The following is a 23,371-nucleotide window of genomic DNA, read 5'->3' on the forward strand; positions in this document are numbered from 1 at the left end:
TGCACCAGCCGCGGGGTGATATAATTTTGTTAGGAAATGCAGATTACACAGCAGTAATTAAATCATATTTTACAAAATCTGTTTTAATTAAAAAACTGACCATGGCAGTCAGAGGTATCAGTGCATGATCTCCAAAAATTAACAAAGGGTGAATTAGTGTGTGTGACATGGGGAAGTGTTTTTTTTTTTGTTTCGGCATGTAGACACGTAATTAAATGATCTGTTGCTGTCAACGGTTGTAGTCCTTGAGTGATAAATTATGCTCGAACACAAGCTATCGCAATTCACCTCGTCACGGTGAGCTGGCACAGGAATTACATGGTGGCGCCACCAGCAATATTTCGTTTCTCCATATTGTTTAGTTAACCACGCCTCCTTTCATACTAAGAACGTCTTCAACCTGCAACAAAAGCTTACAGGGACACTAAAGAGAAAAAATGAATTGGTTTAGATTGATAAATTGTGCTCTGAGAACTCTAATGTCATCAATATTACCATCGTGGGTTTATTAATTAATTATTAATAGAGAGAATAAATAAAGTTCAAAGTTTCATTTTTAAATTTCATGCCGAAATCTCCCCGCATGACGTCATGGATTTCAAAGTGTATTTATTTTATTCTGGTGCCATTGGCTCAACAAACTTACCCAAACCTTGGTATGTTAAGTCTACGGCCCACTCAGAGGACAATGTACTTCATTTTTACCGACTAGGAACTACGTAGTCCCTAGTAGGCCCCGTCAAAACATGTGACGTCATGGTGAATTGTGCGGAAATTTCAAGGTGGCGTCGCCACCCACATTTTTTTTACACATTTTCTCGCTTACTAAATGTCTTCTCGCTGCAAGCGTGGTGTTTTTGGTATCGTGAAAGAGGACTTTACTAATATGAGAAAAATCGCTTTGCTCTTTAGTGTCCCTTTAATAATACCAAGCTGCTGAACTTTTCATGTGGACCTAGTGACATTTCCTGCCCTATCCCTTGAGAGTACTTGTGCCATCACCAGGATACAAAGATATCGCATTTTGTATTGACAATTTCAGAGAGATCATTTCCATTCAGTGATGTGTGCAAGCACATGCTATAGAAAAAAAAGTGCACATCGTTATCGATGACAACACGTGAGAAAACCAACAGTGCATGCATTCAAAATGTGCCCTTCATACAGACAACATAATAGCCATAGAGTGTAGGCCATCTGTTATGTTTGCAAGCGCTTGTAGCGGCAATAACAACACTCTACAGGCAAAAGCCTTGTAAGTAGGCAACATGAAGCATGGTGGGGTGAAAAGTCTTGATAAATCTCGTGTGGTTGAGAGAGGAAGGGTTCTGCCATTTCTGCAAGACTCCTACTGGTCCGTCACACTGCACTTGCTTATACAAGCTAATTATGTGGTTTCCTTCTTGCATAAGTACAAAAGGCAATTGTAAGAAATCATTGCGACAGTCCCGTGATTTACAAGCATTCAGCCTGCTTACATGTGTCTGTGCGTGCTTACCACCATGACGTACGCATTTGAATGCAGAGAATGATTCACATTCAAAGAGAATACCAAATTAGCAAACAAACTAACGTGATTCTAATATTTCAACTTCATGTTTGGTACACATTCGGGCTTTAGTGGGAAAAAGTTATCGAGGTCTTGAAGAAAAAGCAAGAGGTCATCAGGCCTGAAATAATAGCTTAGTGCTTTTTCCATTAGGAGTAGCGTTAAAGAATGGACTGGCATTGAGGGCAGCGACAAGACTTTTCTGTCAAGGTGGCAGCTACATTGAGACAGGCCTCTCACTTAAGGCCGGAGTGGCGCTGAAGGAACTCGTTATTGCGTTGTCTTTCAAGTGCTTTCGGGGAGAGGGGGGGGTCATCTTGAGGGGTGGGCAGGTTAATATTTCAGAGGGGCAGCTTCCCTTTCTAAGGCCATCCACACATGGTGGCAACCCTGGCCAGGAACTGCACTAATGGTACTGTATAATGACCCAGGCCTCATCATGGAAAGTGGCGGCATAAAGAGAGAGAGAATAAAACTTTTATTTGAAGAGGAAGGCATAAAGAAAAGTGTTACAGAAAGAAAGCAACTACATGTTCATCTCTTGTTGCTTTGCTAAGCACCCTATATTAGTAACTCTAAACACTAACACGACAGTTATGATAAACATCCGCTGAAACAGTCATAGTCGTCAACTGGAACAAAATAGATATTGAAAAAATAAAAACTATAAAAATTGGAATAAAAAACGATAAAACACTGCAGCTTTGGAACACAAATATAGCTTCATATGACCTAAGGTATATAAAACTTATTAAGATAACTTGTTTTATGAAAATGAGAATTTATAACATGCTATCCTAAATGACAAAATAATACACTATCACTGATAAACACACAAACTGCTGCTGACTCGCAAGAGCTATAGCATCTGGCCCCTACACAGGTACCGAAATTCTCGCAATTTCAATTTTTACAGCCGCTTCTAGAAAGGATGCACAGCCGAGCGACACAAAGAGGTAGGTGCTTTGAACCACACTTGTGGCACGCCATTTCCTTGCTCGCAGACGACGGGCAGGTCAGTGTCCGACAAAAACGACAAAGCCCCGACAAATGGCCGAGCAGCCAACAGTCTTTCGGTCTAGTCAGAATCTACTGTTAAGTCCACGACGAATGTATCGCACAACGCCCTTCTGGGCATCTTGACCGGACTGTCGTCAATTGTGATGACACTGCGGTCGCCACAGCCCGTCACTGGCGCCCAGCTGCCATTGGGTAGAAGGTTCACAGAGCTGCACTCGCTGTCGGCATTGCGGAGGATGTCCAGTGTGAACAGGTCGATGGAGATGTCCTGGAGAAGCACCTGATCGTTGCAGATCGGACAGCGCCAGGAGGGATGCAGCGTGCTCTCGTTGAGGGCAAGGTAGGCATAGGCGTCGAAGCACTGCGTGTGCCGGCAGCGGGCACCGCGACATGGGACACGAATCTTCCTCTTGGCAACTGGGCAGAGTAGGGACATCTGCACGAGAGGTGTACATACACACACGCATACACATTAAATTTCTTTCTCACACACCGACACATTTCAGGCCATCCTAAGCATAGAGTTTCCTAATATTAACTAGAGGGGGGACTGGCATTGCAATCGATCAGCCACCATGGGAATGATGGGTAGTACACGGATTTGCCTAGTCTTCGTACTTGTGGGCTTTGAATGCACTTGTGGCTTTGTTTATTGCTATGTTTTGGTTTTCTTCAGGATAAAAGAATGGATCGTTGTGAACTTCGTGACCAGATTTGAATCGGTGAGCCTAAAGAAGTTAGAGTGGTGAAGTGAAACTGCTGACTTTTGCTGAACTTCGTTTTGCGACAAAGCAGATGCAGGCGATGCGGAGCCAAACGGAGCCAAAAGAACAAAGTTTAGACAAATCCGTGTACTACCCATCATTCCCATGCTGGCTGAAGCGCCATGCGCTGCAGCTCCCATAGACACTAGCGCCAGAGTTCCCTGTAGTAAGTATTGTATGAAACTCTATGATCCTAAGTACAGCCGTCCATTTTTTAAACTTGAACAAACGAGCGTCGACCGCCGAGTCGATAAACGCCGTATAATGGAGCGCAATGGTGAAATGAACGAGAATATGCGCACGCACGCGATGAGCAGTCCTGTGCAGCTGTCTTCCGCTAGCCTGTTCCGGAAACCGGACACCACCCCGCTTCTCCTGAGCACCGTTATTGTCAACCTTTTTTTTCTTTTCTGAATGCTGGTCGCGCTTGAGATGGATGGGATGTCATATAGACCCCGCTGATTATACTCATGTGTATCAGTATCTTTTTTTGTTCTTTTTCCTGTGGTTCACGCAGCACTTTCCTGAGGCAAAAAAGACACCTGCCACTGCAAGCCAAAAACAGGACATAAAAAGCAAGGACAGAAAACCAGGTGAGGCTGGTTCCGTTTCGCATATCAGCCTGGCCAGACGAAAGCTGCACCAAACTATTCAAAGCACGCATGTGCGTATTGTTGATTTTGCCACTGCCCTCCGTTATATGGCACTTATCGGCTCGGTGGTTGACGCTCGCGTGTTCAGGTTAAAAAAAAAATGGGCTGCTGTACATAATGCTCATTGTTCGTCCTCACAGTCACCTTGTCACTGTTATTCTTCTTTCCAAATGAATTATTGCAGACGTCGCAAGCGGGAGTTTTAGCTTGTGTGGACATGTGTATTAATGTTTACGAAGTTCCAGAACACTGGAGACATAGACAGTGACATGTAACGGCATCTTGCAGTGGTTTTCCTGTGATGGTGTATCTTGCGCCGGTCAACAGGTCGGTGTTGACCAAATAAAAAGGTCAGCGCAAATAAGGAAATGAAAATGGGACACACATGTTTTTAAACGTGTCTTTAGAGGGCTCGCAGAAACATTAGAAAGCTGGTTTGTTGAAAACATAACTGTAATTTCTGGTAGCGTATGTCCAATGAGTTTTTCACATCACCACTGTAATGTTCTTGTGTTTCACAACTGTTTGACGCTTGTCACAATTACTTTCATTTCCCTGAGCTTTTGTTTATCACTCATGCAGTCTCCCAAACTTACTGGCACTCTACAGTACTGTGAGTAAACAAATAAATAAAAAGATAAAGAAAACAGGCATACTTAAATTGGTACACATCTGATAGCGCGCACCAGTTTGGTTTCACCTGTATGCATTGTTAGCAAGTGTGTTACTGTGTTTTGAGACGGCTATCAGCCCAGACACATCGCTGACACTAGGCCAATGACAAGTAAGATTAGAAGAGTCTACCATTAAGGTAAATTTAAAAGATCAATGCATTGTTTCATTCCCAGGTTCACCATCATTTGTAACACTGGCTTTATCCGGGCTCAGAAATGCTCGCTTTTTTATAGTAATTGTAGGGGTATTACGTCCCAAAACCACGATACGATTATGAGGGATGCCACAGTGGACGGCTATGAAAATTTTGACCATCTGGTGTTCTTTAACGTGCACCTACAAAATTCTCATTTGGTAGAACAGTCAGATCTTGACATAACAAACCTCAATTTAATGAACTCTGTGATGTAATAACCTATTTTCATTTCCAAAACCTTAGCTCCATTGGAAACCATATATATTTGTTCTTGTGTGTGATCTAGCAAAGTGAATTTGTGCAACAGTGAACGAAATTCTCCCATATTGCATATTTGCACCTGGTTCTTTGACAAATGAAAGACTGGCAAACATCAGTTTAAAGAAAATATATCTCTTGCAGGCGACCTTTCACATGGGGATGTTGCCCGTGGGTGGCAGTATAGACCATCAACCAAATGAAATGGAACACACTGCCATGCTATCACCAGCTGGAAATTATACGCAATTACATGTCATGCCTCCATGTAATTACACATTTCCTGTTAGTGTTTCGGGTTAGGCTCATGGTACATATTCTGTTACTCTCATTTCTGAAGTATGCCTTTGTAAACTTCCACATAGGCAAGTTGAAAGCCCGAAAAGATTCTGCTTATGACTATGTGGTACTTTACAAGGCTGTTCAAAGGTTCTTCACATAAAATTAGTTTGAAGGAGCTGAGAATAAAAGTTGTAGTGTTGATGAACCACATGCACCATGCTTCACACATGCAGGCAATACAGACGCACCTGCAAGTGCTCCATGACGGCCTCGCCTGCTGCGGCGAAATGGGCTTTTACCAACGCTTCCGTGTCCTCCCGTCTCACGACGTACGGTGCGCTTTCAATGAGCGAGGACAGCATCTCATCTTCCAAGACCTTTGCAGCTTCAAAGATGCGCACCGTCACCTTTGCTGGAATGGCCTCATCCCAAACAGCGAAGCAGTTCCTTTTGGCGAGGTCGAGAAGGGGAAAGATGTTAACCAATGTTAACGGCATGCGGAGGTATGCCTTGCCATTGAGGGATAGGCTAGCTGTGCGATCACCTAGAGACGAGCGCTCTACGACCGGAGCAAAGTAGATGAACAGCAACGTTGTAGCAGCCCCGCTCTGGCTTTGTGCCTGGTACATCCCACAGAAAAACTTGAGGTCGGCAGTCTTGGTCGACAAGATTGGAGTGAGTGGCAACTCCCGCAGGAAATGGTAGAACGGTTGGACCGGCAGCATCGTGGCGGGACGTTGTGACTGGTGCCGACGTCAAACTGCATGCACAGACATGTAGGCGGTGCAAGCGGTTGCTGTAGATGGGCTCTGAGACATCTACAAGTCTCTCAGAAAAGAAAAAGTACTTCAAATACTGAGTACAGTGCACAAAAACATAACCAAGTACTGTCATTCTAAGAAGTACTTGAGTAGAATATCAACCGCTGCGGAAATGCAGACATGTCACTTGCAAGTCGTGCCTTCATAGAGAACAATAAATGATACTAACACTGGTGAAAAGCCATATCTACCCTAGAGAAAATTGCCTTTCGTGAGGTTTGAAACATACACATTGCTGACGTTCTTTAAGAACGTACCGTCAAGGAATAATGGCTCAAAAATACGGGAGTTTAGAGTTTAAAGATGCGTGAAACCTGCGGTTGTGTTGTTTGAAGGAGTTTCGATGTAAAAAGCTTTCAGAAATTTGCAGACTAATGCACTCGTGCCAACGTGGTGTAAAATTGCAGGGTATTGTGAAAATTCTTTTTAAAATTGTTCTCAAGCTTGGATACACGTGGATCATACGTGACCCAGACGACACCACAAGTGTTGAGATGCAGGGTGATCTCTTTTTTTAAAGCTGTGAGCGGTAGTTTTGATGAAAATGTGAGTGCGAGTGAATGCTGACAAACATGAACAGAATAGACCATGAATACAAGTGAGCGTTCATGAGTGCCGACAGACAAATGTGAGTAAGCTAACAGACTCGACAGATAACACACACACACTAAGGGTTGCAACAAGTGGCTGTACAGGCATGATATTACTTTTAACACAGGAGCTGTTTACGCCAAGTGTTAGTCTGTCCGTCGTAGTGATAGAGTGCACTCACAGAAAAGATCGAGTAAAAAGGGCGTCTTTTTGTCCCACAAATAATAATCGTCATTTATTTTGCCTTCCTTTCCTTGCATTATCGCCGCGCGCTCGGCACTTTATGGTCACGAACGGCATGTGTGCTATCAGCGTGACATAGCATTCTTGGCAGGAAAGTGGCCAGCGCCGAGTTTTCAAGAAAGAAGACGCAAGCAAGCCCGATGACGATTATCGTTGTGGGACAAAAAGACGCCCTCTTTACTCTATCTTTTCTGTGAGTGTGGGACTTGGCAAGTCTGGGCATCGCCTCGTAACACTTGGCAACACTTAGCAATACGTAGCAAAACTTAGTAAAACTTAGCATAACCTCACAACAAACTTGGCAATGCCTAGCAAAACTTAGCAATGCCTAGCAACACTTAGCATAACCTTGCAAAACTTAGCAGAACCTCACAACAAACTTAGCAATGCCTAGTAAAATTTGGCAGTGCCTAGCAAAACTTAGCAATGCCTAGCAACACTTAGCATAACCTCGCAATACTTAGCATAACCTAGCAAAGCTTACCAAAACCTAGCATAATCTTGCAAAACTTGGCAAAAGCTTAGCAAAACCTCAAAAGGCGAGCACAAGCTAGGTGCCAATTAGCTCTGCTGTGTCTCTGGCCTTGCGCCACTAGTGCAAGCTACGCCCAGCTATTTTTGTTGGATGGTTAACATTTTATATACTCGGTTACAACCTAAGAAAAATGTTAACTCCGCCCACAGCCATTGCTGTCCCTCCCACAGAGAATTTGCATAAACGCTCCATCAAATAGTGCTGACTCATTTTCGTGATGTCAAACACTTCTTGAGTGTTTGAGATAGTTGACTTTCCCATACAGACACACTTTTGTGTCGCTGGTAATGTGCGAGAGATTATTGGTCAGCGGCCAGCTCTTAAAATTATCACGTGCTACGTGACGCCAGCAGGCAAATAAGGAGTGTTCCACACTCGTCGTCACGTCTACGAGCGGTGCTGACTAACACTCCCACGTTGAAATGCACAGATGTACCCGATAAAGTGAACGGGAGGACGACCACCACCGTAGCTCTATTGGTAGAGCATCGGATGCATTATTCGAAGGCTGCAGGTTCAGCCCCTGCAGGCAGCAAGTTGTCTCTTTGTCCACATTAACTTCTTCACATTTATATCATAATTACTACAAATAACGTCCCCTATACTTTCCTTGGCCTGATTGTCTGTTGGTTCTCATTAAGGTTGCGTCTAACAAAGAAAATCGAGCCCTTAAATTTCCCCTCTTTGGTTTTAGGTCGGAAACTTGAACGTCCCAGTAAATTTTGTCAGGGATTCTGACCTCGCTGTTCAGCCAAACGTAATGTTTTAGGCAGTCATGATGAACATTTAACTCTTAAAATGGTGGCTTAACCGTTTGAGAGGTGGTTACGTTGCGGAGGCTTCGTGTTGGGGTTGTGCTTAACCCATCTGTGACTACCCTCTGGGCGCAACATTACCGCAGCTCATATGGTACATTGTGCCTATTTTGTGACACTCGGGCCCAATCTGCGATGCGACTGCCACACACTTGTGGATTTGCACAGGCCAACAAATAAGCAGTCTTCGCCGCCTCCGTGCAACGGGCCTCAGGCCTTACCGACCACCCTACCTCGACCGCAGGATCCGTGGACCTTGCCACCGTTCACTATTAGACGTCATGTGCGAAGCAAACTTGCATGTGTATTTCTTGATACCGCCAGTTACTAGGCCTAAGGGCAGGCTTTCGAAATAAAAAAGAACTCCTAAAATGCGTAGTATTTACATTAGCTGAGAAAAAATACTTTCGATTCGAGCGGAAACCAACTAGCATGACTTTCACAGGAAAAGGGCAGGCCTGCCATAGTTCTGTGAGTGGAACCAACATTTTTTTTCTTAAGTTGTAGCCAAGTATAGTCAGATCACACACTACGAGTTTCGTGTAGAATGCATTATGCGTTCTAATTTAAGTCACAATGATTGGCCAGCCTGCTTGAGGCACTTTTCCCTTTTCATTCAACCTATTCGCACACTGTGTCCCCCTCTGTCAGCTCTCACCTTGACAACTGATAGGGCCAGTGACTTGCGTGATGTTTTATTCTCAACACGTATTTCATACCTGAAACCACACGCTTCAACGCGCAGACGATAATCGGGAAGAAAAAATTCTTGGGCTGGTAGGTTGGCATTGACGATGATGAAAATGTTCACTATAATAAGACAACTAACACAGGAAAGAAGGACAACGCTAGGCTCTTCCTTATACCGCTGTCACACGGTGCTCTTTCCATCACGATCGAACTTCTCAACCGCGATTGGCTCCCTATCCCAACTCGTGCAAAATAGCAAATCACGATCGGGATCGAAGGCGATACTTTGTCTTTTTGCTGCCTCATCAGCGTGTTAGCGACTATCTGAACACGAAACTCTGACAGTTAGTCGATGCTAGAGCACTGCACGGGCCCGGGCCGGCCCGCGGGCCGGGCCGGGTAAGGGGTTGTTGGATCGGGCCCGGGCCGGGCTCGGGCCCATTATCTTCGGGCTCGGGCCTGAGCCAGGCCCGTATTAGGCCCGGGTCACATACGTATATGTATAATTGCATGTATACGTTGTGTGGCTTTGTTTTTGTTGTTTTGTGGGGTTTAACTTCCCGAAGCGACCCAGGCTATATGAGACGCCGTCGTTGAGGGCTCTGGGTAATTTAAACAACCTGGAGTGCATTGGCGTGCACAGAAATTGCACAGTACAAGACGTCTACAATTTTGCTCCATCGGTATGCTACACGAGATTTCAAGAAACGCCTAATATAAGTTTCCGCCATTATAGTGAGTGAAAGACGTTCTTGGGTACCGTGTAAGGAAAGCAACGGTAAACTGCCTAGATTAGTGTATATAAGATGTGCGCGTTCGTATCTAGGGAAACATTTCGAGTATGCAGCTACGCTCGCATGCCCGTAGACTGGCCAACGCGACTTGTGAGTCATTAATATCTCAGGAGCTGTTTTTCGTGCATTTTGAGTGCAAGATGCGGAGCGACTCATATCACAGGGCGAACGCCGTTGCTGATTTTGCCATTACTAGTGGTGAGGCGCCAGACCATAGAGACACTCATTTCCCCGTGTGTGGCTCACAACTGGAGTGATCAGGCTAGAGAGCGATCCGGGAGTCTGGGAATAACCAACACGCAGACTGATTAGTTTTATTTAAAGCACCCTTTATTCAACACACCGTTACACACGTCTGACACGAGGACGGTGGCTCGCTCGTTAACGGGTGTGCCTTGCTTTGACAGATCTATGGCACTGCGGTGGCGGTGACTCGGGGAAGAAGGGTGGGACAAAGAACCTTGTTGTTTTGAGCACAAAAACGTAGTGTAGATTGGGTGCAGTTGCCTGCCGAGGAGTCAACACGACAGCTTTAATTTATGTAACGCTGCCCAGCCTGGTGTAATCCTCCCATAAGCAGCTAGAGCCCGTTTTTTTTTTTTTTCATTGCATTGTGCAATAGATGAAGTTTGCAGGAGACTTGCTACTTTTACTCAACAGCCCTAGCTCGTATGCAGTTGATGTAGACTCAACCTAAAAATGTCTGCCATGCTTTTTTTCTCCACTTTATGCAGGTATTATATTTTGTAGTTGTTCTTTGAAATGCAAAAATGAGATGGCGTGGTTAGCACTGCGTGCGTACATGAAAGAGCCAGCTATGACTCCAATTATATTTTATATTGCCCTGCAATCATTTCGCAAGAGTGTTACGCGCGTAATTCACCGAAAGTATACACTGTATTAGTGAAAGTCGTGACACTGAAAGAAGTTCCTAAAACAATCTCTAGAAAATATATTTTGTGCAGCAGGTATCTTCACAATAAACGAAGTTTGGACAGTGCCTCCTTATGCTCAAGGCATAACTAGCTGAAACGGGCCGGGCCGGGCCCAAACCTTTCGGGCCCGGGCCGGGTACGAGCCACATTTAAGAACACCGGGCCGGGCTCGGGCGGGCCGGAGCATGGCATTTTCAGGCCGGGCCGGGCCGGAAAAATCGGCCCGTGCAGTGCTCTAGTCGATGCAGCTAGTCAGATTGTGAAGCTTTCGGGCAACGACAAGTTTTACAACAGTTCAGGTTCTGGCTGGTGAAGCAAAAGTAAGGAAAACACGTCCGCACGGTCTAACAGGGGAAGTACCTGAAAAATATTTGGAAGTGTCAAGCTTTTCGGAAAGCTCAGTTCGCAAAACCGCGGCGCATTATGCGATCGAACTGGTTCAGTTAGAGGAACAGTGCATCGCCATTGTCGGGACGTACAGACAAACTTCACGGGTGATGTGTTGCAAGCTCTTCCACCTTGCAGCGCACATTTTTACATCGCCAGTGAAGACAACAACGCATTCAACTAGGTTACAAAAACAAATAAAACAGGTTCTCTATAGATAGTGCAAACAATAAGTTATTGTCGATATTTTGATGGGTTTTGAAACTGACAGTTGGAGCTTTGACAAGTACTTGGGTCACAGTAACCTGAAGCAGTAAGGTGTTAACGTTTTGCTTCGCAATCATGGCACACGTATAGGCCAGTCAAGTGTCTCCACATTGACAACTACAGAAACCCCGAAGCTGACGCCACGGAGTAAAATTAGCAGGTTAGCTGAAATAACTGAACCAGGCCGATACTCACCTGAAACTACCGCCAGCGCCGGCGCCAATTTCCGACTTTAAAGCATACTTAGACGTGGCTAGTCGAAGCCGGCAAAAAATTGACATTCCAGCGATAATTCTCACGGAATAAATCTCGAAGGCTACAGCTTAACGCACTGCAGCTCCAAACTCCCTTAAAAATGCTAAAAATGTACAGGCAACTATAGAGTTAGTAAAGACGCTGCGGTAGGATTCTAGCCACCCTAGCTGCAGTATTCAGTTTTTATCACGGTGGTCACATAAAGTAAACTTCAAAGTAGTACGTGTCAACTGAAAGCGAAGACGACGAAGCACTAGACTTGCAATAAATCGCGATACCAGTGGAATGGTGGCGCTATCTAGCAAAAGTGGTTGCAAACACTTCGTCGGGCGCATGGCCTCTGAGATTGCCACCGCAAATCTTGGAACGTGGTCTCGAAATCCACGCCCTGAGCCACGAGTTCTGCGCATTCTGCGCGCAGTAAAAATTGCCTAAATCGCTTTGAACCTTTCCTGAAAATATTTGAAATAGACATTACACTTTCCTCATGTTTATAATGCGTAATAATTCCCGTGTTCAGTGCATAGCATTATTGCCTGTTAGTTCTCATTAATAGCACTGCATAGCGTCATTTTTAGCCGATTTGTACGCAAATTAAAAGGCGACAAGGCGACAATGACAACGGTAGTGTAATGGCGGTGTTTTTGGGGCCGGCGCTCATGGAGGAAGAAGCTTCATGAAGCCTGCCTAGCTTTTTCTCTAGTATGTAGGTATGTAGGCAACGGCAAACGCGTACGAAGTCGGCTGCAGCCGTCTGTGAAATCAAATACAGCCAATGGTCGCCGTGTGGTTTGTTGTAGTGCGTACTGGCAGTACTGGTGCGTGGTTTGGCTCCTTGCTACTGCAACTGACCTCACACGTGTAGCAGGGAGCAGGGGTAACCGAAAACTTACGAAATGTCGGCGTTGTTAAGGAATTTGCGGCTTGTGTGGCGGCCGCCGGCGCGAATCACTTCGCAGATGACTCTCTGTTCGATACCTTCTAAACTCCTAGGCGAGTACGACATGACCATGTCCGTTGAAACGAACGAATTAAGAGCCCTGTACTTGGATGCCCAGGCGACCACACCGCTGGACCCACGCGTTCTGGACGCTATGTTGCCGTACCTTGTCAACAACTATGGAAACCCGCACTCTCGTACGCACGCGTACGGCTGGGAAAGCGAGGCGGCCGTCGAAAAGGCGAGGAGTCAGGTGGCGGCTCTCATCGGCGCGCAGCCCAAAGAGATCATATTCACCAGCGGTGCCACCGAGTCCAACAACATCAGCATAAAGGGTGTCAGTCGTTTCTACGCCGAGAAAAAGAAGCACATCGTGACGACGCAGACGGAGCACAAGTGCGTACTCGACTCCTGCCGTGCCATGGAGGCCGAGGGCTTCGACGTCACCTACCTGCCGGTGAACCGCAACGGGCTCGTAGACGTCCAGCAGCTCGAAGACGCCATCCGACCGGACACGGCGCTCGTTTCGGTGATGACGGTGAACAACGAGATCGGCGTGACGCAGCCGATCTCCGAGATCGGCGCCGTCTGCCGAAAGCGCAAGGTCTTCTTCCACACGGACGCCGCGCAGGCCGTGGGCAAGATTCCCGTCAACGTGAACGACATGATGGTAGACCTGATGTCCATCAGCGGCCACAAGATATACGGCCCCAAGGGAGTCGGAGCCCTCTACCTGCGCCGCAGACCTCGAGTGCGCGTCGAAGCGCTGCAGAGCGGCGGTGGTCAGGAGCGAGGCATACGGAGCGGCACCTTACCGACGCCACTCGCCGTCGGGCTGGGAGCCGCGTGCGAGATCGCCGTCAAGGAAATGGACTACGACCACCGGCACGTCAGCCGGCTCTCCGACCTCCTAGTCGCGCTTATAACTAGCGAGCTGACGCACGTGGTGCGCAACGGAGACCCTCAGCGCTGCTACCCGGGCTGCGTCAACCTCTCCTTTGCGTGCGTCGAAGGCGAGAGCCTTCTGATGGCCATGAAGGACGTGGCGCTGTCGTCCGGTTCGGCCTGCACGTCCGCTTCGTTGGAGCCGTCGTACGTGCTACGAGCCATCGGAGCTGACGAGGACTTGGCGCACTCGTCGATACGCTTCGGCTTGGGCCGCTTCACGTCCGAGGAAGAAGTGGTCTACACGGCGCGCAAGTGCGTCAAGGAGGTCAAGAAACTGCGCGAAATGAGCCCACTCTGGGAGATGGTCCAGGAAGGCGTCGACCTCAAGTCGATCCAGTGGACGCAACATTGAGGCGCCTGCGCTTCCTTGAAGCGAGGTCGAAGCTTTGGAAATAACCAAATTCAGCGGACATGTTTGGAGGACGTAGAAATGTGCTATGGTTACGTGTGACGCCACTGGCTGATTCAGTGAGGCCTGTAACGCAATTAATGGTGGTATCCAAGCGCTTCACAAGGTGGTTCCCGAGTTTATGTTGGACTCGCCAAGTCTTGTTACTGAAGTAGCCACCAGTGACATTGTTGGGGATCTCTGTTTAGCAGTATTTCCTGCTCCCATAGGTCTTTAACGCTGTCTTGCAACCTCATGCATTACATGCACGTTAGCCTGGCCGTAAAAGCAGTATGTGCAGAGCAGCTACAAGAACTGTGCGTCAAACAGAGGATTAAAATGTAGTGCTCTTCCCATCAGATCTTTTCTTCTTGAGTGTAACAATGGTCAAGGGCAAAACATTGTATCACACTGCAAAGCCACTAATGTTGATTTTCAACCTTACCAGAGAGCCACATTGCCCATTGCATTTGCAACCAATGAGGTAGTCAAAGTAGCAGCATATCATATGATGCACACTTAAGTCAGAAGGTTCTTTGTAAAATCATGCCGTCATTATTTAATGCATGCGAGCTGTCTTTTGCAAGTGCACTTAGGCAAGTTTGTCTATAGATGTAATACTTCTGTCACCAGAGCAAACAACAACTGCCCATTCAGTACGGGTTTAACTGTGTGCAAGTTTCAGTGTGCTGAAAAGGTGAATTTTGTGTGGTCTTTGAATGTAGGCTGTGTTTTGTAATGTACAGTCTGAATCACACTTGTCTAGAGAGGCCCATCGGCTGCTTCAGCCGCCGTTTTTTGCAAAAATAAGCAGAGACCAATGCCATAATGATACCAAACATAGCCATACTACATGCTGGGTATGAACGGAAGCTTGTAGCTAACATGACGTAGCGGCTGTGGATGGCACCAGTGCCCAGACCTATGCGCTCGACCACTCTAGACAAGTGTGAAGTGTGAATACCATGTACAGACAACTGTACATATTTCACGGTGCTGTCAGCAGCTCAGCTGTGATATGTTGTGATGCTAGTCTGTGTTTGCATTTGAGTGTATTTTGGCCGGAAAGAAAGAGCCGTGAACGAATTTTCTTCTTCCTATGTGTAAGTGTAGCTTAAAGTTTATTTTTCATTGACCATACATTACATGTGAAGCACATTACACAGCGTGTATACTTAGGTAATGGTATGTATTGAGTGCAACAGTGTGTACTGCAGTGGAAAGTATGGAACGATTTTGAGTTGTCCATACTTGTGAGTTGTACTGCGGATAATAAACAGTCTAGAACCCTTCTTGGTATGAAGATTCAATTGTTATTGCTTGTGAATTGCTCCATTTTAATTAAGCACGACATACAAGATTATTTTTTCTTCAACTGAAGGTCGGCGAACGGAAGAGTACCTAACAGGCACTTTTGAACAATAGAGCCGAGGTGAAGTGTTGCTCTTCTAGAAATTTGCGGCAGACGCCTAGAAAGGTGCGGGTCAGGGAAATTTGTCACGTTTTAAGCGACAGCTTTCTCGCGCGTAGCGTGTGTAAGACGAGGAAGACCTTGAGGTTGGTGAGGGGGTGCTGCTTTGAAAGAAAGAAAAGTGGCGCTCTCGAAACAAAGGATTGCTCAACGCAGGCACTGTCGTCCTCCGCATGTAGCGGCGTACCATTTCCTTAAGTACTCGCACATCCCCAGCGCGGAAAAAAAGAAAGAAAAGGGCGTTTCGTCAGTCGCCCTGCCCTGCTCAGTTTCGTGCTGACGGGGAAACTTTGAACATAACGCGCTGCGGGGCCACCGGGCACAGGTTCGCGATCCGGCCGCCAGTTGGCAATCAGACCAGGAAGAGAGAAAGACGGTCGGAGTAACTCGCACAGGCAGGGGTGGCACCGCTGACACGCGCACATCAATCGCAGGGACGCGCGGAAACAAGAACCGAACCCGAGCCACGACCCTCCGCCGGCATGGCATCGACATCAACGCAGTACGAAAGGCTGAAGATGGCAGCCGTCGACCAAGGCTTGTTTCTGATACAGGAAGTGATCGGACGTTTCAAGCGAGTGGAGAGCATTCTAGCCATCGTCGGCCTCTTCTACGTGGGGAAGACCGCCACCGCCGTCAGTTCGCGCCTCATCGAGGGCATCCGAGTGTTTGTGCTGTCGCAGTTTCGATGGCACGACTTGACGCGTTATGGTCAGTGGGCAGGTAAGTAGTTGTGTGTGTTATGTCTGTGCGTGAGCATTCGCGCGCCTGTCGGCACAGTTCGCTAAACTTGACCGTCAGAGTTCACGCGTCGGGGAACCGGCTTGCAACGAGGCTTTTTCATTTTTCCTTCCTCCACGCTTGCCCTCTTTGCGTACGGAAAACTCCGCATCTCGCGCATGCATTTCGTTTAGCATTGCGCCTATTTATGAGACGGAGGCGCCAAGCATGACACCTTCACGGCGATGTGTAGGTCCTATAGTAATTAAGAAGTGAATAATTAACGGGCTTGCCACTTTCACGGTGAATACGGGATAACTTAACTGGTTGCGCTACATCCATGCGTTGCCATTCCCTCAAATTAAGGAAAACTCAACTCTATTACACCTTACTACGATAGCTGACGAGAGGCGGAGTAAGGAAAATGCAGTGAGCAATAGCTGACAGCGCTTTTACATAACTCCTTTCATGAACTACGCCACCAGACTCAGTCAACGAAATGCTAAGTTCATGTATAGAAATTAGGCGACGCTGAAACAAAATAAAATTATTTCCGATTTTCAGTGGTAATATAAAGATTGATGGTAGACTTAGCAAGAGAACAAATCATAGTCCAATCATTAGACTTTATCCCACCCACACAAACGTCTTTCGGTATTCGTTTTTTCCTGATGTTATCAGAAGATGGAATGGACTGTTTGCACATATTGCTGAGTGTGCTGATGTAAAGGTGTTTGAAAGTTTTCTCGATAGCGTTATTCCTTGAAGTTCGTACGATGGTCTCTTGATGTTCTGCGTTCCTTGTCATGCCACTTGTTGATGATTTTGACATTCTTGCATTATGTTTTTGTTAAAGTTTGATGTTACTCGAATGTTCTTTACATATTGTTATTTGATGTATTCCCTCCCTGTAATGTTCAAGTAAATAAATAACCACATGCGCTCCGTCACGTAAGGCTGGTAGTTCATTTACTCGACATCACGTGTTGCTTCATATTGTTCTCACCCCACAACTTTACTTTCACTTCGACTTGCAGTGGTCACTGGAGGCACAGATGGCATTGGAAAGCAGTACGCACGACAGTTGGCGAAGAGGGGCCTGAACATCATTTTGATCAGCAGAAACCTGGAGAAACTTCAAGCTACAGCTCAGGAACTAGGCAAGTGACTCGACTCCCGAGTGGACACTGCTAGTGAGACGATTCTCATGGATCTGTTTTACTTGCAGAATTTGACTTCCGCGTGCGAACCCAGATCATTCAGGCCGACCTCAGCGAAGGGCGGCACATCTACCCGGAAATAGCGAAGCAGTTGGAAGGCAAGGAAATCGGCATACTAAGTGAGTGATCCACATATTGTGCGACGATTTTATCACGGTACTTGCTGCCATGTCTTGCTTACGGCTGCTTTCATGTGCGCAGTAAACAATGCTGGAGTGATGTACGACTCTCCCAGCCTGTTCCTCAATGTTCCAGAAAAGGTATGTACCATGAGGCAATGCAGAAGCTGCGGACGTTCTTTTTGAAGAAACACTTCATAGAGTTTGTGCTGTTGGTACGCATGCATAAAAAAGAAAAGTGACATCATTTTCACTCAAGTACTTTAGTGCCACAGTCACTTCTTTGCACACAACAGCAGTCCCGCATGTGTAGCCCCAAGGATGACATGCAGCAAGAACTTGCACGATTCCTATACGCATGCCCCATATTTATGCATGCAGTTCGTGTCGGCTAGCCACAAACAAAAACCAGAGGCGCTCATTGATTTGTTCATTGCTATAACATACGCACACATTTCTGACTTTATGGAAGGACTGTGAAGAAAAAGTAGTGATGTGCAATCAGTGAGCCATTTTCTCTGCACAGAGAGACATACTGTTCTTGTTCCTGATTGGCCAACACAATCTGAAGTTCTTGCTTCACTGCGTAGAAGGCAAGGTATTTGTGACACGATGAGTATTATAGCCAGAGTGGTGCAAATTTCTGTGGTGACTGAATTGTCGCAGCTCTTTATCTGATGAATTGTTATGGATAAATGCAATCACATGCTTTTCATGAGTTACCGCAAGCTGTAGTGAACAAGCTTAATACCTTAGCGGCTGAGTTTTGTTGTAAACTTAGCATAATGCTGAAATAAACCTCGTACAAGCAAGCTTTATAATTTTATCACGGCAATTACAGATTTATTTTCAGTAAGTCACTCTCAATTACAGTTGGTGTGGCTTGTTGACGCTCCTCCCCCTTCGGGCAGATTGGAAGCTTACGCCTCCAGTTACAGAGGCAGCTTTATTAATAATAAATAAAATAATAAACTGGTAGCATTCTCAGTGTTTCTTCTTAGTGGGCATGCCTTAAGCAGTGGTCACTTCCGATTCTGCAGCTACATGTGCCTCATGGCGAATAATTATGTTGGGTAATTAAGGATTTAACGGAATATTGTGGCACATTTTCCAACGTCTTCCAGCTAATGTAGCATGTTGACGAACACATAACTTCTTATTCTTTACTGCAGTCCTTTCAACAATTAGCTGATGTTTTTGCTGAGATCAATGCCTTTTACAGTTACTAAGACTGCATGCTCACAAAAGTGTTAGCAACAGATATTGTTGGCTCAAGTTTTTACATGCCAGGCTGCCATCAGATGTATTGCAAGTGGGCATCCAGCTTTACATGCTTAACCATAGCATTGTGTTTTTATTTATTTTTCCGACGTCTGTCCAGTGCTGATACCAAAAATAAGTGGGGTAGTGTTACTTAGAGACCATCAATTTTTCAGCCGTTAGCCGGAGACATTTGTTGGGCTATATTAACTTCAAATTGCACAGAAACAAAGGGTGGGCAGACAGTGGCAGCAGTTCCTGGCAAAAGTTGTCCGCACCATACCAACAGTACTTATAGAATGTCTTAAAATGTGTCGCTGTAACATTGGACCACTGAATCCCCTGCATTTGCGGAGCATGCAGGCAGGCATTGTAAAAATACTCGAAGTTGTGGCTTAGCCAACTTTTTGTGATTATACTTATGGCACTCTTCTCTTCAACACCCTCTGTTCTAGAAACTTGTAGAAAGTGTCAACATCAACATGATGGCCGTCATGATGATGACGTACATCGTCATGCCACAGATGGTTGAAAGGTAAGCAGAAGGATCTACGAACATAACAATATGTGGCATTTGCAACCGCCTTGTGCTATATGCTATTAGATTGCAGTGAAAATACACTGAAGGTTTTATGGCATGTGCTTTCTATTTCAGGAAAAAGGGTCTTATTGTCAACATCTCGTCTATTTCGTCATTCTACCCACTTCCTTTGATGGCTGTTTACTCTGCTTCAAAGGTTTGTGGTCGAACTTACATATTTTATCGGGCACTGTGTTGTTAGTCATTGTTAGTCTATTGTATCGATGTCACAGGAGGCTAACTCTGAATAGATTCACATTCTGCCTCATGGGTAATTTTGATGGCGTTAAAACTCAATGCTAAATGTGGCATACCTCATCCTAGCAACTTGGTACCGCAAGAAATGCATACCATTTCCGATTTTTGTGTTAGAACGGTGAGCTTAGGAGACTCGTAACTGACAAAATCATTCTGACTGTTAGCAGAAACAGATGCTTTTAACGTATTGGAAATTACTAGGCGTTGGAGTTTTCAGTTTGCCACCCCGAAAGCATCATTTTGCTTTAACAACCTCAGATTCAGCAGCAGATGAAATGCATGTTTCTGGGCACAAAGACTACTGCTTCAGATGTGTGTAGTAGTACTTCCCAGTATGTACTGATGGGCTAGTTAGTGAGCCATGATATTTGATGAAGCAGTGCACAAAAGGACACAATCACGCACACATAAAATGACACAAACAGAGCGCTTGTGTTTGCGTCATTTTATGTGTGCGTGATTGTGTCCTTTTGTGCGCTGCTTCATCAAATACTTTCCAATGACGTTTTGTATGACAGCACACGTCCCCATGCTTTTTTCCAGGTGTTTGTCGACTGGTTCTCCATGGCACTCGACTACGAGTACCGGGACAAAGGCATTATCGTGCAGAGCCTGATCCCTTCGTACATCTCGACAAAGTTGGTGCGCTTCAGCAACTTTCTGAGCACGCCCAGCATCATCGTTCCGGACGCAGAGACATTTGTCAAGAGCTCTCTGCAGACAGTCGGTAGCAGCAAGAGGACCACTGGCTTCTGGACACATGGATTACAGGTTGGACCGACTTCCTAGTGTAGTTCCATTGGTAACCCAGCTTTGAAACTGGCGTGTTTAGCTAAAATGGCAACCATGCGCAGAGCATTTTCGGCATGGTGTAAAACACAAGAGCGTACATTTTATGCCATGTAGTGATGATGTTCCTTAGCAAAGGCAACCGCAAAACCACACAGGACACGGAAATAGACAACAAGAAGTGGTGTGTTGTAACTTCGTGTCCCTTGTGGTTTTGCGGTCACCTTTGCTAATCGTGAATCGCCAACTGGCCTACACTCGCACTCTTCTAAGATGATGTTGCTGTGAGGTAAAATATGCACATAGTAGGCAGGTGAATCTGACCCCATACAGAACTTAGCTGGTGTAGGCCAACGATGTCGTTGTTTGGATCCTGAAATTGGCCCACGCTGTATTATTCGAACTAAGAATGTTCAGCATGCACACACCTGGCCCCGGTGGTGACCTTATTGGCGGCATCGCCAGACTTCACTGTGCTGGGAGAGACTGTGATTGTGTCAGAGACATGCAATTTCAGCAGCTTCATGTAACGAAGCTATAGGATCTGTTTGGTTTGTGAGATTTAATGCCCCAAGGCGACTCTAAGCTGTTGTAGCAGAGGGCTCTGGATAATTTCAACCAACTGGGATTCTTTAATGTACACTGACATCGCACAGCAGATGGGCCTCTTAGCATTTCGCCTCCAACGAAAATGTGACCGCCATGATCGGAATTGAACCCACAACTTTCGGGTCAGGAGCGAGCTCCGTAACCACTGAGTTGCGGCGGCGGCATGTTTCTCTAGTAAATACAAGTACTGCTGCCAAATAAGACAGCAGTGTGCTTGGCCCTTTTCCTGTCTTTTCCACATTCCGCGTAGCTCGATCATTGCTGTCCCTCCTCCTTCGTATTCTTAGAACTAGTGGTAACCTTTCGCGCTTCCACGCATGAGCTAGGTCACTGGTTTGAGCGACACAAGAAAGCCAGTCCCACTGTTGCAGGGAAGACACAATCACATATGGTCTTAGTGGCACATATCTGCAAGAAAACCCACCACTGCAAAGTGCACCCGTGAAATTTTGTACTGTATGAAAACCAAAGTGGAATAGATGTCTTCTCTCCTAGCTTTGCTTTCTGGTTCTGGCAGATCCGTTCAGTAGAAGGTTCTGTGAAATCCTGGTTCTGTTAAACTTATAGCCTGCCATAATACAGGGTGCTTACATGAACACTATAGAATCAAGTCTAGTCACCATATTGAACTGGTATCACACTGTTGAGTGTGTGAGATTCTGTGCAGGTATCAATGATATTATAGGTTGTCATAAGACCACCTGCACCCAGTATTTATTATACCTGTGTTTGTATTGCTTTTTTCCAGTACTGGACATATGAGCACATGCCGCAGTGGGCATGGAACTTGACCTCCTGGTACATGTTCAAGACCATCGACAACACACCAAAGCCCAAGTCTGCATGAGCACATCTCGGTGGCCTAGCTGGCGGCAGCCAACTGCCCACCCTCGTGTGCTAACGAGGTTTACGCTTGCGTCCTAATGAACCCTACCGGTGACTTTTGTGTGGGACGATGAATGGCCGTTTTAACATCATGCGGACAGCAGTGGTCGACCACGCAGCTCTGTTTGTTTGGTGCTGGGGAGGAACTCTCACCTGTGGACAAGGAACTGCTTAACTAAGGAATCATTTCGCAATTCTCCTTGCCAACATTTTGGCAAGGCCTGCTCACCAACTTGCATTTGACTGCCTATAACAAGCCTTCAGAGATTTGCCAGCGTTTTATTACTGAGATATAGCGTTGCTCTGCGGCAGCTCAACCTGCCAAAGCCAACTTGGCAACTTGTGTCATGGTGACAGGAGTAAGCCATAATGATTCAGGGTTAACGAACGTCTTTGTTTTATTATTTCGTTTTTGTAGTGAACATTATTTTGATGACTTAACACTTATAGCTAGGCCTATGTGGCAATTCGTCTCTCAGCTTATAGCAAGCCTTGCCCAATGGCGCCATCCCGAATTTTGCTTTTGCAATATACTGCCAGTACTTGACAAGGCCCAATCTGCAACTCATGGTAAGCACAAGCCTTCAGAACGCTGCCACAATCAAGAGTGTATAAAGCTGAAGCGGAAAGATTTCATGTCTTATTCCTTGAACGTGAGTGTGAATAAGCGAAGTGGACAGCCGTGCACATAAATAAACGTCACAATTTTGAACTTTAAAGTGAGTCTTGGTGAAGTTATAACTAAGGTCTCGGTATCCTGGTGTCTGACTTTACTTTTTTTTTCCTAGCTATGGTCTGTATTTTGCATTGTGTTAAATGAACCAAAACTGATGGCGCATACTAGTTCAAAGTTCATTCGATTGAAGTATAACCATTATGTGCACCGACATGTATGCGCAAAAGCACATTACACTAAACATTCCTGCACGCCACTCCCATTGAAATATGGTCATTAATCGAACATGTGATCTTGTGCTCACTAGCTAAGCACAACAGCCACCAAGCACCACAGCAGGTACTCCAGAAATGAAGACTGATTAGTATTGGCAATGTGAAAACATACCTGTCAGCACTAAAACTTGCAAAATACCGTGAAGATGACACAGAGCGAGATGGTGTGGTTAATAATACTCATAAATTTTAAACATTGCCTTGAGCACACAACTTGTCAGGGATTGTAATTTGCCATTAGATGCAGCGCACACGCAACGGACAATTTGTCACAGTGCAGAATGACCAGAAAAATGCCGCTTTTCAAGTCCGCAATAACTTTCACATTTCCTACATGGCTTGCTTCAAGACCTTAGTCATAACTTATCCTTGAAGCAAGTACCTGCTAATGTCTTTTTACCATCATAATGTCAAAGAACTGATGGGAGATGCACTTAGGCAAACAAAATGGCTTTTTGTAACACCTGATGGAATACTGTAAGATAAGTCTGATCTGAATTCAT

The 23,371-nt window shown here is 45.8% G+C and overlaps 3 protein-coding genes across 3 annotated transcripts; 2 read left to right on the plus strand and 1 right to left on the minus strand.

Annotated features, from left to right (window-relative positions):
* Positions 1-2,004: 2,004 nt before the first annotated feature.
* Positions 2,005-11,959, minus strand: LOC119404948 (E3 SUMO-protein ligase PIAS3). Its single transcript, XM_037671677.1, has 3 exons — positions 11,671-11,959; positions 5,646-6,157; positions 2,005-3,005 (listed from the first exon to the last, which is right to left on the minus strand). The coding sequence occupies exons 2-3, from the start codon at positions 6,120-6,122 to the stop codon at positions 2,628-2,630; spliced, it is 855 nt and encodes a 284-aa protein (XP_037527605.1). The 5' UTR covers positions 6,123-6,157; positions 11,671-11,959; the 3' UTR covers positions 2,005-2,627.
* Positions 11,960-12,495: 536 nt separating this feature from the next.
* On the plus strand, positions 12,496-15,298 carry LOC119404953 (cysteine desulfurase, mitochondrial). Its single transcript, XM_037671683.2, has one exon. The coding sequence runs from the start codon at positions 12,627-12,629 to the stop codon at positions 13,968-13,970; it is 1,344 nt and encodes a 447-aa protein (XP_037527611.1). The 5' UTR covers positions 12,496-12,626; the 3' UTR covers positions 13,971-15,298.
* Positions 15,299-15,866: 568 nt separating this feature from the next.
* On the plus strand, positions 15,867-22,633 carry LOC119404954 (inactive hydroxysteroid dehydrogenase-like protein 1). Its single transcript, XM_037671684.2, has 8 exons — positions 15,867-16,200; positions 17,235-17,357; positions 17,426-17,536; positions 17,619-17,677; positions 19,252-19,331; positions 19,452-19,533; positions 20,178-20,405; positions 21,781-22,633. The coding sequence occupies exons 1-8, from the start codon at positions 15,960-15,962 to the stop codon at positions 21,877-21,879; spliced, it is 1,023 nt and encodes a 340-aa protein (XP_037527612.1). The 5' UTR covers positions 15,867-15,959; the 3' UTR covers positions 21,880-22,633.
* The last annotated feature ends 738 nt before the right edge of the window (positions 22,634-23,371 follow it).

This window comes from Rhipicephalus sanguineus, chromosome 9, assembly GCF_013339695.2.
Source record: "Rhipicephalus sanguineus isolate Rsan-2018 chromosome 9, BIME_Rsan_1.4, whole genome shotgun sequence".
Lineage (NCBI taxonomy): Eukaryota > Metazoa > Arthropoda > Arachnida > Ixodida > Ixodidae > Rhipicephalus > Rhipicephalus sanguineus.

Bases quoted from the DNA above. Each gene is read 5' to 3' on its own strand.
- LOC119404948 (XM_037671677.1), bottom strand. From the start codon at position 6,122: ATGCTGCCGGTCCAACCGTTCTACCATTTCCTGCGGGAGTTGCCACTC. The intron at 3,006-5,645 runs GTGCGTCTGTAT...CCTCTCGTGCAG, and splicing joins CCGTCATGGAGCACTTGCAG to ATGTCCCTACTCTGCCCAGT.
- LOC119404953 (XM_037671683.2), top strand. From the start codon at position 12,627: ATGTCGGCGTTGTTAAGGAATTTGCGGCTTGTGTGGCGGCCGCCGGCG.
- LOC119404954 (XM_037671684.2), top strand. From the start codon at position 15,960: ATGGCATCGACATCAACGCAGTACGAAAGGCTGAAGATGGCAGCCGTC. The intron at 17,537-17,618 runs GTGAGTGATCCA...TCATGTGCGCAG, and splicing joins CAAGGAAATCGGCATACTAA to TAAACAATGCTGGAGTGATG. The intron at 17,678-19,251 runs GTATGTACCATG...CCTCTGTTCTAG, and splicing joins TCCTCAATGTTCCAGAAAAG to AAACTTGTAGAAAGTGTCAA.